The 17547-nt window shown below is 38.3% G+C and overlaps 1 protein-coding gene across 2 annotated transcripts in view; it reads left to right on the top strand.

Moving 5' to 3' along the window:
- The window catches only part of ARSJ (arylsulfatase family member J), a 54339-nt gene extending 42122 nt beyond the window's left edge, over positions 1-12217 (top strand). For both annotated transcript variants that reach the window (XM_073340972.2, XM_073340973.2), the window contains exon 2: positions 9684-12217. In XM_073340972.2, coding sequence (XP_073197073.1) covers positions 9684-11079 — 1396 coding nt within the window. In that variant the 3' untranslated portion in view covers positions 11080-12217. The remainder of the gene's footprint in view (positions 1-9683) is intronic.
- Positions 12218-17547: the final 5330 nt, after the last annotated feature.

Here is a 17547-nt window from a genome sequence, read left to right as displayed (position 1 = left end):
TGATTAGGCAGAACAGTGGGAATAATAAAGATTAGATGGCATAGAAATAACGAGTGTCCCTGGGTATTCCTACACAAAGCAATTCTGAACTAGGAAAGGGCTACCATTATATTAACTTATGGCCTGATTCTGCCACCATTACTCTGACTGAGTAGTATTTTATTCCTAAAGTAGCCCCATTGGAATCAGGGTCTATTCAAGGGGTAAGCCATAACTTTATGCAACTAAGGATGGCAAAATCTGTCCCTCATTTTCTGTAATTCCTACCTTTGCAAGGCAGTCCTAGGCACCTGTATATCCAGGTAATAGGTATCAATAAATATCAAAAAGAGGCTGCATCATCTTCACTTGATTAACATATTCCCATGTCATTCCTGTAAGTGTCACATTTGTGTAGTTTTTGCATGGATGATGAAAAATGGTGACTGGTAGGCTTTGCAGAATTTGGACATAGATATAAGTATATGTTTTATATACCTTTCCACTAATCACTTCCAAATAGCCCCAACTTTCAGATATTACAGTGCTGTGATAAACTGATTCCACTTATGTTTTACACTAGCAGGACACAGTATTGGTTGTCCTATATTACATCTGTTGCTTTTTGGATTTTTGACGTTCTCCCCCCAACCCCAAACCAATCTTTGCTGTCAAGTTAAGGTCCTCCTACAGCATTTAGATTCATACAGACTCTTAAGGGGTGGGTATATAAATAATACACATGGATGAAATTAATTCAAAGTGATTTTGCATGATTGAAATGTGTATTTTCATCGAACAATTATTTTCACATATTTTAAAGAATGTCTGAAACATCAATAAATATCGGTTATTTTATATATCTGTAATGTTTCTTTATGAAAGGCAACATATAGATACTTTTCATGTTTCGTATGAGCCATTTGTTGAATACGTTACTTTTGACTACAGAAAACCTTAATAGTTATTTACCTGAGTTTTTATGAACATTTCAACCATGAGATACTTTGGCTGAACGAATTTTACACGTGTGCATAGTAATTTACTTTTATTTTGGGTGTGTAAATAATGCAGATTTCATAACTGATTGCAGTATTTCATTACTCCTTGAATTATTCAGGCTGAAGACATTGACTAATGACACTCGACATGTTGACATTTCTCTGTCTGCAGGAATGGTTGGCTCAGGGTATTAGTGACTTGAGATAGCAGAGCATAGGTTAACAGGTCAAATCCAATCCAGCTTGGTAGTGACAAAAGTCATTATGAACTATTTGATGGCTCTTTGGTGGCTTATGAAGAGCAAGTTGCCAGTCTATAGTTCCTGGAAGACATGAATCTGCATCAGTAAAGCTATCAATGTTATCTGGTCCCTTTGCTTGAGGACTTGGCAGAGAAGGAAAGATTGAATGGAAATGAATGTTGACAGTACTCTTGCTTGGAATGGAATCTGGGGCCTAGCATAAAACGCACAAGCAAGGGGGAACATCAGCTATGGTGGTGGTAAGCCATATTTACACCACCTCAGTTGAGGACTGATCCAGAGCCCTGCAATGGCCCTTGTGTAACTTAGAGAACCTTCTCTGCAGTGCCTCATCCCTGTGCTAGTATTCCTCTCCTGTCCCAATCCCTAGCACACCCATACACTGCTCCTCAGAAGACAGCCTGTGACTGTCTCTTTCTCAAGTTTTTATGATGGGGAATTCTCCCCCATCTGTATCTGGTGTGTCACTGTGGCCTTTTTCTTGGAATACAGGGCTGGCAGTGGGGTCACAATCTCATGCACTGTGAATAAGCTGGCACTGCCATTGTCCTTGCTTATGTCCTATAGATAAACAGAAGAGCTCAGGTTTCAGAGTAGCAGCCGTGTTAGTCTGTATCCACAAAAAGAACAGGAGTACTTGTGGCACCTTAGAGATAACAAATTTATTTGAACATGCTCGGAGGTTGCATAGCTCAGACTCCAAAATTTGAACCTATATTGAATTGAAAATAAATATATTATTTCTCTGCAATGTCTGTACTTACAGATACACGTGTGCACACAAAAGTAAACTGAAGTTCTTCTGAATTAATTTGGACATAATGACAGCATTCCTTTTACGAGACTGTCTCGTCATGCCATTACAGCCCAGTACATGTTTTTTTCTTCATAACATGACATGGCTCTGCTTGAAGAGTGAGTCTGCTTTCACTGGTGGAAAGGACTGCATCTGTGGCAAGCAAGCAAATTATTTTGTCAAACTTTTTTCTTTTCATGTCGTGTGTGTAGGTTTTAGTAAATTTATGCAATCCATTTTTTTCTTTAAAAAATATTTGTGATAAAGTTGGGGATCTTTTGTTCTGTTCCCAATAAACTCAACACAAAGGAAACAATAACCATATATATGTACACACATGTTGTTTCACACTCCCAGGTTCACCATTGTCCTTTTTATTCCACCCATTTTAAATAAACAAATTCTCTCAATGAAGGAAAAGGTTGGTAGGAGCAATAGTGGGAGTTTAATAATGGTTTGTTTAAAATGGGAAGTGATATATGACTACAGTATTTGTTGGAATGATGGTAAGTGAATCTGGCAAAAAAAAATTCACTAACTGACAAAGGGGAATGTAATTTACATGTTCCTGCACAAGCAATTCCCCTTACACCCAGAGACACACGCCCCCAGAAAATGCAAGTGAAGGTTTCTGCTTCCTGTCTTTTCTGATCTTCTTTTGTAGACAGCCATTATTCTTTAAAAAACAGGTTCTCCAGGGACTGCATTCACAGTCCTGCCACCCACCAATAAGTTGTTCAAGGAGTCTCTTGTCTCTGATGTCACAGTTCCACCAAGAGGAGAAGGGAAGGCAAAACCGTGCTTGGTTTGAAGCACATGCTTGATACTGCACAATTGTGAGCAATAAAGGCAGCATAGGGAAATCGTTTTGCTGACTTGATTCTCCAGCTTTAGAGCAGCTGCTCATCAGAGAGGTCTGAAGCAAAACTGCCCTAATAGACTGCAAAATCTGGCTTAGTTGCCACTCCAGAGCTGGTGAGTATTCATAGGAGTTACCTGAGATACCACAGATTAGTAACTGTCAGTAAAATTTCTTCTTTTTTTTTTTTTTTTTTAATGGCAAGAACTGGAGTAACAGGCTGGGATTTAAAGTCTGTGTGTGTTCTGGATGCTGAGAGGATGTTCACAGTTAAAGTGATACGGTGGTAGATTGAGTACTTTTAAATACCGCAAAATTAATCAAATTGCAGCAATGTGATGTAAGGCTGAGATATCCCAAATGGTTTAAGCACCCAGTGCCCCATCATCTCAGGCATTGGCACCCTGACAGCAGGATTGTCTGGCTATGTGGACTCTCTCCTCAGACCCTACGCTACCAGCACTTCCAGCTATCTTCGAAACACCACTGACTTCCTGAGGAAACTACAGTCCATCGGTGATCTTCCAGAAAACACCATCCTGGCCACTATGGATGTAGAAGCCCTCTACATTAACATTCCACACAAAGATGGACTGCAAGCCATCAAGAACAGTATCCCCGATTAATGTCACAGCAAACCTGGTGGCTGACCTTTGTGACTTTGTCCTCACCCACAACTATTTCAGATTTGGAGACAATTTATACTTTCAAGTCAGAGGGGCTGCTATGGGTACCTGCATGAACCCACAGTATGCCAACATTTTTATGGCTGACCGAGAACCATGCTTCCTCAGCTCTCGTCCCCAAGCACCCCTGCTCTATTTGCACTACATTGATGACATCATCATCATCTGGACCCATTGGAAGGAGGCCCTTGAGGAATTACACCAGGATTTCAACAATTTCCACCCCACCTCAGCCTGGACCGGTCCACACGAGATCCACTTCCTGGACACTACAGTGCAAATAAGCAATGGTCACATAAACACCATCCTATACCGGAAACCTACTGACTGCTATACTTACCCACATGCCTCCAGCTTTTATCCAGACCACATCACATGATCCGTTGTCTACAGCCAAGCTAAAATACAACCGCGTTTGCTCCAATCCCTCAGACAGAGACAAACACTTACAGGATCTCTATCAAGCATTCTTAAAACTACAGTACCCACCTGGTGAAGTGAAGAAACAGATTGACAGAGTCAGAAGGGTACCCAGAAGTCACCTAGTGCAGGACAGGCCCAACAAAGAAAGTAACAGAATGCCACTAGCCGTCACCTACAGCCACCATCATAGGACCTAACCACATCAGCCACACCATCAGGGGCTCATTCAGCTGCACATCTATCAGTGTGAAATATGCCATCATGTGCCAGCAATGCCCCTCTGCCATGTACATTGGCCAAACCAGACAGTTTATATTCAAAAGAATAAATGGACACAAATCAGACATCAAGAATTGTAACATTCAAAAACCAGTAGGAGAACACTTCGGTCTCCCTGGACACTCAATAACAGACTTAAAAGTGGCAATTCTCCAACAATAAAAACTTCAGAAACAGACTCCAATGAGAAACTGCATAACTGGAATTAATTTGAAAACTGAACACCATCAAATTAGGCCTGAATAAAGACTAGGAGTGGATGGGTCACTACAAAAAGTAATTTTCCTTCTGCTGATACTCACAGCTTCTTGTCAACTGTTGGAAATGGGCCATCTTGATTGTATTAGCCTTGTTAGCACTACAAAAGTAATTTTCCCTCCTTTGGTATTCACCCCTTCTTGTCAACTGTTGAGAACAGGTCACTTCCACCTTAATTGAATTGGCTCGTTAGCACTGACCCCCCCACTTGGTAAGACAACTCCTATCTTTTCATGTGCTATAATATATATTCTGCTTACTGTTTTTTTTCCACTCCGTGCATCTGATGAAGTGGGTTTTAGCCCACGAAAGCTTATGCACAAATAAATTTATTAGTCCCTAAGGTGCCACAAGGACTCCTCGTTATTTTTGCTGATACAGACTAACACAGCTACTACTCTGAAACTGCAATGAGTTTCAATAGGATTTAGCCTCCTTAACTGACTTATGACCCTTTGAAAATCCCAGTCGAAATTTCTAAACTTAGTGAATTATGGACAGACTGTTTTATGAGTGTTTGGGATTTTTGTTTTTGTATTGTTTTTTGTAACATAACATCCTAATCTTCCTATGGAAGAATTGATTGTCTTCTCCTGTAACACAAAATCTGAAACTTTTCAAATGAGACCAAAAAGTGAGGCTGCCTACATAATAAAAGTTAATAAAAGTTGACTGTTCTTCCTACACACATACTGTGTTTTAAAAAAAATAAATCTTTGTTACAATTTGATTCACAACCACATAAAAATAGAAGAAATACAGGTGAAGCTACAGTATATGTGTGTTGTACTGTCTCCACAGTGGTGTTTTATGTGGGCAAACACCGTGATTGCCAGCAGAGGGCTGTCTTTTTAAAGTATATTTGCTGCTGTGAAACTATCCTGTGGTGTCAAGTTGTGGTTGTGTTGTGCTTGTTTTCCATGAATGATCACTGCAAAATAATAGAAATCTAAACCAGAAGACCTGAATGATAAAACACTGAACCAGATTCATATAGGGTTTTTGCTGACTTATGTCTGGTTAAACTCTGATGGAGGATCCCAAAAGTGGAAAGTCCACCAAATTTGAGAGACAGTTCCCCAAAACTGGCCACGAAGTGAATGTGGCTTATGCAACACATCTTATCTGTAGCCTTCTCCACCAGGGTCTGATGAAGATCCAGCCATAAGCTGAAGCTGCTACCCACCCATGGGAATGACAAGGGAGGACAGTGGTGGAATAACAGCCTCTTATCGTAGTAGTAACTCCCCATGGTCCTGTGGCATAAAGGGCTTCACTGGTGCAGGGTGATTCATAGATTCCAAAGCCAGAAGGGACATTGTGTTCATCTAGTCTGAACTGTAATATCATTTTCTATGCATTGATGAAGATTAATACAGTATCTGTTTAAAACTACAGGAAGAGTATTGTGGGTAGGCAGAACATATTACCCACTATCTTGAACTGGCAGGAAAATAGATTAGATGATCTAATAGGTTTTTTCCATCTTTAATTTCTCTTATCCTAAGGAATTCTGCATGTTCTAGGAAGATCATATTCTTACATATAACATTTCCATGATTCCCCATAGGATCTCTTATAAGTTAAACAGGTCTGTCCCTGGACAAAATGCCACATGCTCCATTTGTACAGTTATTTTCATACATACTGAATCTTTTGTATTTATGTACCAAATTTGATTGCGTACTTTTGGTCCTGAGTCAGCAAAGTACCTGGTTGACATCAATGGAAATACAATTCAGTGCTTTGTTGAATTGAAGCCTGTTAGCTGTAACTCATGCACACTATGTTGGAGTAAAGCATCTGGGTCCTGGAGCAATATAAACCATTCCACCAGGCTATTGTGGTATCCACTATTTTTTAAAAATAAGAAATATTGTAGTGCTCAGCATTTACAAGGATGTGTCCTAGGATTAGTCGATAGTGTATGGGGTAACTTTTAAAACATTTTGCTGACATTTAGAAAATATAAGACTTGTTGAAATAAAAAAGCACTTTATCAGTAAAATTCTACTTAGTTCCTCTGTCAGAGTAGAAATACTGGTCTGTTCTGCAAAATTTAAATGTGTAGAAACCAGACAGTTATGACCTAAAAATTGGATGGGGGGGAATGGTACATCGTAAGCACTTATAAAACAGCACAAATCACACTATTACCTTTATGTAAATGCTATTTATAAAGATGAAAGTCAGAAACTGTAAAATTAGATTCTGCATCCCAGTCTGTCAGCATTTATTTGTATATAATTGGTTACTAATGCTGAAATTATGATCATGAATTCCAGACTTTTTAGCATAATACTCCTGTTTTACATATGGGATTAAATTCAAGCAATTTATTCGTAAGATTTATCCAGTCTTGCAATGGAAAGTCATAAAGTGTACAGAATTTATCTCAGAAAGATTGCAAGATAGTCACCATGAGTAAAGCTGCTTATGAATTTGCCTTCCACAGAACCAAATAATTAATACCTGTCACTTATTGCCTTTGTGGTTTTGTTCTTAAGTGGCGCCTGTGGGCAATACAAATAATAAATAATAAAAACTGCAGAGCACTTATGTTGAGAAACCTTTCCCATAGCTATTGGTGCCATTTTCCTTCTATATTAATCTGTGTCTTAACTGCTTTGCTTTGTAAGAACCTGAAGGCTCTTTGAAAATTGAATATGTTCACTGAAAAGATAATACTGGTACCATATGGGTCAATTAGGAAGGCATGGAGAGAAGGAAAACTCTGTCCATCTTTGCAATGACAAAGAACACCCTGATATTTCTTTGAACTGTTTCTACAACTGGAACATTTTCACATACAGTTGATTGTTTTACAGATATATTTAAAGACACAGACAGAAACAGATAGTAATAATCTGTCCAGTGAATAGCTGAAGACTCTACACACATGATACATTTATCCTAAACAAGAAAATAGAGGATGGAAAAAAATTTATGGTTGAGGTTAAATCCTGGTACTGTTTGGTTTAAGATCTCTTAGATTAATGCTATAATGGTACTAGGTTATATATTAGCATAATGAATTAAGAACACCTAACCCTAACCCCCACACAGCATTAAAGAGTTAATAGAAAAGCAGCATTGAATAAGATATGACATGGGCCTAGTGGTTTCATCCAGTTCCTGGAATTTCATAAATTTTTATCCCCGGGGAAAGACTTCTTTAGATTTAAAGGATTAACTTACATTTTATTTTTTAATGTTGTCACGGTTCCTTCCCCACTCTGAACTCTAGGGTACAGATGGGGGGACCTGCATGAAAGACCCCCTAAGCTTATTCTTACAGGCTTAGGTTAAAAACTTCCTCAAGGTACAAACTTTGCCTTGTCCTTGAACCCTATGCTGCCACCACCAAGCGAGTTAAACAAAGAACAGGGAAAGAGCACACTTGGAGATGTCTTCCCCCCAAAATATCCCCCCAAGCCCGACACCCCCTTTCCTGAGGAAGGCTTGATAAAAATCCTCACCAATTTGCATAGGTGAACACAGACCCAAACCCTTGGCTCTTAACAATGAAAAAGCAATCAGGATCTTAAAAGAAGAATCTTAATTAAAGAAAAAGTAAAAGAATCACCTCTGTAAAATCAGGATGGTAAATACCTTACAGATATGTAATCAGATTCAAAACATAGAGAATCCCTCTAGGCAAAACCTTAAGTTACAAAAAGACACAAAAACAGGAATATACATTCCATTCAGTACAACCTATTTTACTAGCTATTTAACAAAAGGAAATCTAATGCATTTCTAGTTAGATTACTTACTAATTTAACAGAAGTTCTGAGCTGCATTCCTGATCTGTTCCCGGCAAAAGCATCACACAGACAGACAGACCCTTTGTTTCCCCCCACCACCCTCCAGCTTTGAAAGTATCTTGTCTCCTCATTGGTCATTTTGGTCAGGTGCCAGTGAGGTTATCCTAGCTTCTTAACCCTTTACAGGTGACAGGGTTTTGCCTCTGGCCAGGAGGGATTTTATAATTCTGTATACAGAAAGGTGGTTACCCTTCCCTTTATGACAAGTGTGAAACTGATATTAACTGATTTGGCTCTAATCATTAGTAGTGCTAGTCACATTTACTTCATTTTCTAGTCATGTGGGTATCATATGTATTTTATAGGAATCCGCTATAATCCAGAATTTATTATTGTACCATTTAAATAAAATGTTTCTAATTGTTCGCAGTACAGGACCGTATATATGCACTCTGTAGATTTGTTTGCCATGGGAAAATATGAGGCTTTTAACACATTTACATAAATATATCTTCTACAATATAATTTTCTCTAAGCCAAATGTGATGGGGACATGGGGTAAGATTTCTGTGGGGAAAAGAATGGTGCAGCAAATTGGGGTGTTATCAGATAAGTAAATATTTTGGGTAACTAACTAACTATTTAGAGATGACAGACATCAGGAGATGTTTATTTGAATAGTTTGGCAAGGTGACAACTTGGCTGTTGAACAGGGTCAGAGCTTGCATGCTGAACTCTAATGCTGTATATGTGACCAAGATAATAATAAGGCAAGTTAGAAATCTGTTGATTAAGTTTTCGTTCTTATTTTTCAATTGCCATATCTACATCAGCTTGTATAGATATCCACTGTTAAAGGCTACAGTATATTGTGAAAGACACCATAATGCTCCACAATGCCTTCTGAGTAGCATTAATGTTGGTGGATTTATAGTTATTTATTATTTATATAGTAATTCCATACAGCGCTGCATAGACTAGGTTAAAAAAACAGATCTGTGCTTTCAAGAGTTTACAGTTTAACTCAGACAAATACTAAGGAAATGCTTCAGGCACAAGAAGGTGCAGAACATGGTCAGTTTTTCACAGGTCCTAGTGTATACAGAGTATACTGAAAAGATTGACTACTAACCTTTAAACATTTCTAAAGTAAAATATATACCATTTCCTTGTTTCGACAAATGTCTTGGCATGATATCATTATTCTTTGAGATTTACACTTTTAAAACATTTCTAACAAAGGCTGTCTTGTGCAGGGACATTTGTAGTTACTATTTATTGCATGTGTGTTCTTGTTTGTGGATGTGTCTGCATACATTTCTTTTCTCTCCCCTCTGTCTAATATGTATTTCTCCTTTTTTGTCTTTTTCAGATACCAGATACACACAGGCCTTCAGCATTCTGTCATAAGGCCTACTCAGCCTAACTGTTTACCTCTGGATAATGTGACTCTACCTCAGAAGCTGAAGGAGGTTGGCTACTCAACACACATGGTTGGAAAATGGCACTTGGGATTTTACCGTAAAGAATGCATGCCGACACAAAGAGGATTTGATTCTTTTTTTGGCTCACTCTTGGGCAGTGGGGATTATTACACTCACTACAAATGTGACAGCCCTGGGATATGTGGCTATGACCTGTATGAGAATGACAATGCAGCTTGGGATCATGACAATGGCATATATTCAACACAGATGTACACACAAAAAGTACAACAAATCTTAGCCTCTCATAATCCCAGGACCCCAATCTTTTTATATATTGCTTACCAAGCTGTTCACTCTCCACTACAGGCACCAGGCAAGTATTTTGAACATTATAGATCAATAAATAATATAAACAGGCGGAGATATGCTGCCATGCTGGCCTGTTTGGATGAAGCCATCAACAATGTGACCCTTGCTTTAAAGAGGTATGGTTACTATGACAACAGCATTCTCATCTACTCTTCAGATAATGGTGGGCAACCAATGGCTGGAGGAAGTAACTGGCCTCTCAGAGGAAGCAAAGGGTCATATTGGGAGGGGGGAATCCGTGCTGTTGGCTTTGTCCATAGCCCCCTTCTGAAAAACAAAGGGTCTGTGTGTAAGGAGCTTGTGCACATCACAGACTGGTTCCCCACTTTGATCACATTGGCAGAAGGGCAGATTGATGAGGACATCCAGTTGGATGGCTATGATATATGGGAGACTATAAGTGAAGGCAGACGTTCCCCAAGGGTGGACATTTTACACAACATTGACCCCATTTACACCAAAGCCAAAAATGGCTCATGGGCAGCAGGCTTTGGGATCTGGAACACAGCAATTCAGTCAGCAATCAGAGTAAACCACTGGAAACTACTGACAGGAAATCCTGGATACAGTGACTGGGTCCCTCCTCAGTCTTTTAGCAACGCTGGCCCCAATCGCTGGCACAATGAACGAGTTTCTTGGATGGCTGGCAAAACAGTGTGGCTTTTTAACATAACTGCAGACCCATATGAGCGAGTGGACCTTTCTGGTAAGTATCCGGATATAGTGAAGCAGTTGTTGCGGAGACTTTCACAGTTCAATAAGACTGCAGTTCCTGTTCGATACCCAGCTAAAGACCCTAGAAGTAACCCTAAACTCAATGGAGGAGTCTGGGGCCCATGGTTTAAGGAGGATGAAAAGAAAAAGAAGCCAGGTAAAATTAAGGGAGAGAATAAACAAAAGAAGAACAAGAAAAAAACAAGTCAGAAAAAGGGACACTCCTTAAATTGCCATTTGCACCTTGCTGGTGGATAGGATCAACTACTGTCATTGCATAAGCCTAAGGCAGTCTGCTCCAACTTTCGGGAGCTGCTGACATTCCACCACAGTAGAAATACCAGCTCTGCACTATGACTGAATGAAAAGTCTCCCCTTGTGGTTGGTTCTCACATTATACCAGCACAAGTTATCCTGATGCTCTACCTGAAGAATATATAAATGCCCATGTGGCAAACATCGTTCTCTTCAGCACAAATGATGTTTTTCCATCACAGCTACATTCCATATAACAATGGAAATAACTCTGTTCCAGTATTTCTCTGTTTGAAGGATACTTGGTGGGGTTATTCCATGCCCAAAATAGAATGTATATTTCAATAATGGTATGGAAAAGTTACTAGTAGATATTCCAAAACAGATAAAGATGATCTATAGAGAGAAATAAAACCCAAAATCTGACTGTCATTTTAGGTTATATTGGGTTGTAGTCACCATGTTGTGATTTTTTTTTTAATTAAGCACAGCAAAAGTTTAAGCCCCCTAAGAGTCTATATGCTTTTTTAAAAAGCTGCTTTTAATTAAACTGTGTCTGTCTTACATAAATTGGAGATTTTTTTGTGCTCAGTTTCCAATAAAAACAAAAGCACACACAAGAATCAGTCAGTGCATGTCTCATATTATTTACCATAGGGATAGGCAGAGATGAAGTCTTTGAGCACACCACCAAAATGAATGTAATGTTTATACACTTTAAGTTAACTCTGCTACAGTACACAAAAAAACATAATTTATTTTACAACAGAAGTCAATTCTTTCATCTATGTTAAAGCTTTCACAGTGGGTGATGCAAGCCACCTTTTTGTTTTATTTGATTTGATTTGCTCTATCATTAGAGATTTTATTTTACATATCCAAATCTGCATAGTACTGTAAAAACACAAATTACTGTAAATACAGCTAAGATGCAAAAGAAGAATGATTCAGGTACATAATTTCATTATATATTTGCCTCCAATTAATTTGAATGTATCAAAGTGATTATTTGACTCAGTGGTCACTTGAAATATTGTTGTTCAGTTTCTGTATGGAAGCTAGACTGGCTTTGTTTTTTTGGGGGGAGTCTACTCTAAACCTTTTATTTATATATCTATTAAAATATTTTATTTTTATGGCATTCATAAAAGTATTATGTCTCTCCTTTGCACTGAAGGTCATAATTCAGTTCTTGATTTTTTAAAATGATCTTGCTAAGCTTTGTTTTGGTTTTTTTTTAAATGCAGGCTTGATTTGATGACATTTCATTTCTGTGATACGGTTCTGTCCTTCAAAGAGTTACTGAATTCAGGACACTATTAAAACTGTCCTTATTTACAAGGATGCTAATGAAGAATTCTCCAGTACCCAGATGGATGGTTACACTGGCTTTTTTAATCTTGTTGTATTACAGTGGATAATGTAATTCAGAGTTCCCATGAAAAAAACGAGGAGTGCTTGTGGCACCTTAGAGACTAACAAATTTATTTGGGCATAAGCTTTCGTGGGCTGTAACCCACTTCATCAGATGCATGGAGTGAAAAATACAGTAGGTAGGTATAAATATGAACACATGAAAAGATGGAAGTTGCCTTATCAAGTGGGGGGTCAGTGCTAACGAGGCCAATTCAGTTAGGGTAGATGTGGCCCATCACAAATCTGTGTCTTGTTATGAATTACACCTGATAGGTCACGCACAAGAACTGCTACGAATTATACCTGATAGGTCACTCACAGTTCGAGTCTAGGCTGAGGCACACGAACAAAGTCGACAACTGCAGAGTTTCCAGAGACACTAAGTTTATTACGCTCAAGCGTGGTGCCCCCCTGTTAGTCAGGAGGGTACCCCGAATGCAGGTTATACAGAGATTATATGCCTTTTAGCAAAGCATGTTGCCCTCGTGCATTGGAAACCTTAGCCAATAGACAAACCCTTCCCTTATCTACCACCTATCCCTGCTAGGTACAAAGGGTCTGTGTGTAAGGAGCTTGTGCACATCACAGACTCGTTCCCCACTTTGATCACATTGGCAGAAGGGCAGATTGATGAGGACATCCAGTTGGATGGCTATGATATATGGGAGACTATAAGTGAAGGCAGACGTTCCCCAAGGGTGGACATTTCCGTGTTAAACCATTACTTCAACTACACAACATGGTCCTAAAGCAATGCACCAGTAGCCTTTTTTATTAGGATGGGAGGCTCACATCAAGGCCAGGAGACAGGGAGTTAGGAACAGACAAAGAACAGAAACCCGGAGTTGAGAGGCTGGAAACAAGGGGGAGGGTTTTCACAGGAATGCAGTATCTAAGGAACACTCCTCCTGGTGCATGATGTGCTTGCTTTTAGACAATGGTGGGCCCCAAACCAAAATGGAGTCACATATGCTAACTTTTCCTTAACAGTCTTAATATAACATATAGCAAATTAAATTAATGCCAGCTGATTAACATACTAGATAGCCATCACCTAACTTATGGTAAAAATTTAAATGAGAATACCATTTCAACAATTAGAAACAGAGGGCCTGACATCTGTGTAAAGCCATGGCAGTCGATGGAGTTACACCAGTTTAAAATCAGTGTAAACTGAAATCAGACACAGGTCCAGCATACTGATAAAAGTACAATCTATTTTTTGAAATTGTATCTCTGTAGATAATATAACTGCTAATATCGTCTAACAAAAATCATTAGAGTGCAAATTTATAAAATTTCATCAAAATCAAACCATCATCAATACAGCATTGGAAGCAAGTGTAGTTTGTTTTCTGCCTTCAGGGATAGATCTGAAATATTTTTAAGGCAACCCTGAGAAGTTCTCATAACATATGTCCAATATGTAAACTTGAATGACGATGTGGACATTTAAAAAATAAAGAGAGTAAAATATTGGCCAATGAAGTGAGCTGTAGCTCACGAAAGCTTATGCTCAAAGAAATTTGTTAGTCTCTAAGGTGCCACAAGTATTCCTTTTCTTTTTACATGTACTGAGAGAATCTGGATTTGGGTAATCAAAATTATAAGGTAAATCAGGAAAGAAGATGATTTTGAAACACTGTCATGCCAGGGAGATTTCTTAACACACACAAATCACTCTTTGGTTTCATATGGAATACCCCTGCATTGTGACCTGAGCCCAGCATTAGAGAAAACAGGTTTCTCAGTGTTCCTGTAGAAAGGACCACAAATATGTAATCTATAGGGACAGTTTGTATATTTGGCAGGACTGAGATGAGCTTATCTCTGAATGGCTAAAGCACATAAGTTATTCTCTCAATTGCTTAGAACACAGCTCTTCAATAATAGTGCAGCGGCTAATTCATTTTATCACACCAACTTCTAGCAGACAGAAAGGACGGCTCCATCAATTTCCTTGGCTAATATAAATAAAGTCCATGGTAGTAAAATGCCATCATCATACAATCAATGACTTCCCCTTTGAAAATAAGTTTTGTGGTTGCCTTGACATTTACTGGTCAGAAGAAACCAGAGACCATTATTATATGACAATGTTTTATTCCATTATTATTTCTTTTTGTTCAATTACAGAGCAAAGAAAGAAATCCTTGAATGTAATCAGCATAAAGTATAATGGTGGATCAGAAGTCTCTATATTCCTATATATATTCTACATATGCCACAGGAGAAAACATTTATAAAACCAGAGGATGCATACTTCCTAAAGATTGCATTAGATTTTAGTTCTGCTGTCCTATTAAAGTCAAGAGGTGAGGTACAGTTAAACTAGTGGGCAAAGCTCAGCAGGATTGGAAGTTAGGTTTTAAAAAGCCTTGAAAATTTTGGAAGCATATCTGAATGTTTTATCGAACATTTCAAAACCTTTACAATCCTATCACTTCTAGATTTTACTGTCTTTACTCACAGTCCAGCTTGGTTCTTCTCATTTTCCCAAGCATAGAGCTTATTTTCCAACCTGCAATAGACTCTTTCAGCCACAGCTCCCTCTCAATGTTCTTCAACCACACGTGTGTTCAATAGGACATTCTCTTTACTGAGCTGTTGTGTGATCGTGAGTGAATGAGCATTGAATACACTAAGTCGTATGTGCCTCAGAATGTATTGCTGATACTTTCGGAAGTCATTAGAGTTGAACACAGCAGCCAGCTCAGCAGAGGTAACCACAGTTGCTTAGACAACAATGCCATATTCCAAAGCAAAATTGGAAGGCTGGTTGGATATTGTACAAGAATAAGGAGAAAGGGCATTACTTTTTTGAAGCTGAAAAATGTGTGCAAACAAAGGCCTGCATTAACATTTTCAGGAAAGAAAGTCTTGCACCCTCTCACCCTTCAAAACAGTTTCATTACCCATTTTTGAAGTGTTTAAAGGAACAATAGGGTTTTTTTTTAATATAGGCTGCTGTGCACCATATCCTATCATGGGCACATGGAGAAAATAGGGCTGGCATCATCTATGTGGGCTGGTCCTGATGTCCTCACATGGCATCAGCACTGTCTGCAGGAGCCTTGGAAACACCATACTGAACACAGGTGCTTCTTTTCTTCCTCTTCCCATATACTGTTGGTGACTGTTTTTGTGAGAGATGAAAGCTACTCTCCTTCCTTAGCCCCAACTCCGCAGTTCAGTACTTCCTCACTGCAACACTGCAGAAGGAAAAGCAGAACCGGCGAGTAGGAGAAAAGAGAGGAATCTAAGGGAAGGAAAATAACTGGAGGGAAAACACCCCCTGCCTCCTGACACATCACCTTTAGACACCCTCATTTTCACTGGAAAAGCTGGCAGATATGAAGAAGCTTAATCCTGTCCTTTTCTGTATTTTGTTTCTCAACCGTCATCAATCCTTACCTAAAACCCCATTCAATGCTTTTAAAATTGCTAAATGGTTTTATTATCCACTATTGAGAGTTAGTTTTTTTGGATTTAGCATGACTAAATTTAGCATGGAACTGGAGGCATAAGTTTCCTTGCTGCAGATAAAACAAAAGTAAGTGGAAGTGCATGTTATGAATGGTAAATGATTCTAAAATGACAGTCTCTGTATGTGACTCATTCTGTGGGATGAGGGGAAAAGACCATCGTGTACGGAAGCTCAGGATCTGAAGATTATTTGTCATCACTAATGGATGCATTAACAGCCAAAGCAATTCAACAGATCTCTTTGGGACATGAGCCTTTTTCAAAAGGGGACTGTGCCAGTAAAGCAAGCAACTTTTCCCTTTCATATTGAGAGAGTAGATTTGAGATCAAGTTGGTAAAGAACACTCATGTTTCTATCTGTACAGAACTAAACTTCATGAGGAATTTGAGGCATTGTCTAAACAACACCAAGCATTGAAACTTAATTATTTTGTGGTTTTGCTGCATGTTTCTAACTTCCCCCTTCTTTTTCTCTCCCTCACACACTCCATATACAAACACCCTCAGGAACCCCATGTATATTTGGATAGTTGCCCTTTAAAGCCAAAATTTAAAAAAGCCTGGCTGTTGTTCAATTTTAAAAAGAGCTAGAAACAACCACGTTACATTTTTGCAATAAAATTTTCATGCATGGAGATCTTGTTATGAGCCAGGGGACCACACTTTGATTTAACATTATTGTCCTTTATATTGAATTCTTGAAAACACTCCCTGCACCTGCTTTGTAATTTTCATAGTTTGTTACATTCACAGAACAATACAGGCTCCAAAAAATAAAGGGGTAACAATTGTTTTATAGCAATTGATAATTTGTCTAAAAACTTTTTAACAAATGTTTTGATTTGTTTTCCCATTTTCTTTTGTTAATTTTAATGTTTATAGTTTGTAAATGGTAATAACGTCAAAGTTTTAATGTAAAGAATTTAAAAAAAAAACAAAAGTAGCAAAAAAGATATGTTTTAAATTGTTGAAGATTAAGGTGCTAAAGCAAACTTTTATTGAAAGAACATCTTGGGTAATTCCCCATGTGAGCAAAATGCCAGCTTAATTCAGGGCTGCTACTGAAGTGACTCTGAATTGAATTTCAAGGCACCTGAACCAAGAGCTGTTGCAGTACCAAACATTTTGTGATTATTATTTTTTGGGGGGTATCTTTTAATAAAAGGTTAAAAAGTGTGTTTGCCATGGTATTACACAGGCTGATATCTCTGTATACCAAACCCAAATCTTGTTTAAAACTGTTTAATATTGGAAAGTTAGGATCTTCTTACCACTTTTGATTTTTTGGGTCCATTTAAACCATCTGAAATAATACAACAGGCTATATGATTCCCTTTTTTTTAATTAAGATTTGCTTCTGCAGGGGAAAAGTAGCTAATACTTAACTGCACCCTGAAGAAATTCAGTCTTTAAATATATGAATATTTTTCTAGTACAAGTATGTGAAGCGCCATTTTAAAAGAATATAAATAGAAGCACAGTTCAGTGCATTCACTGAGAATTGCCAGAGTCCTCTGTAGTGTAATTTATTCTATTATCTAATTGCAAAAAAAAAAAAAGTCATCCTCT

Source organism: Lepidochelys kempii, chromosome 4, assembly GCF_965140285.1.
Source record: "Lepidochelys kempii isolate rLepKem1 chromosome 4, rLepKem1.hap1, whole genome shotgun sequence".
In the NCBI taxonomy this organism is placed as follows: Eukaryota; Metazoa; Chordata; order Testudines; family Cheloniidae; genus Lepidochelys; species Lepidochelys kempii.
The sequence above is the reverse complement of the archived record's forward strand: the minus strand, read 5'-3'. Positions and strand labels throughout refer to the sequence as shown.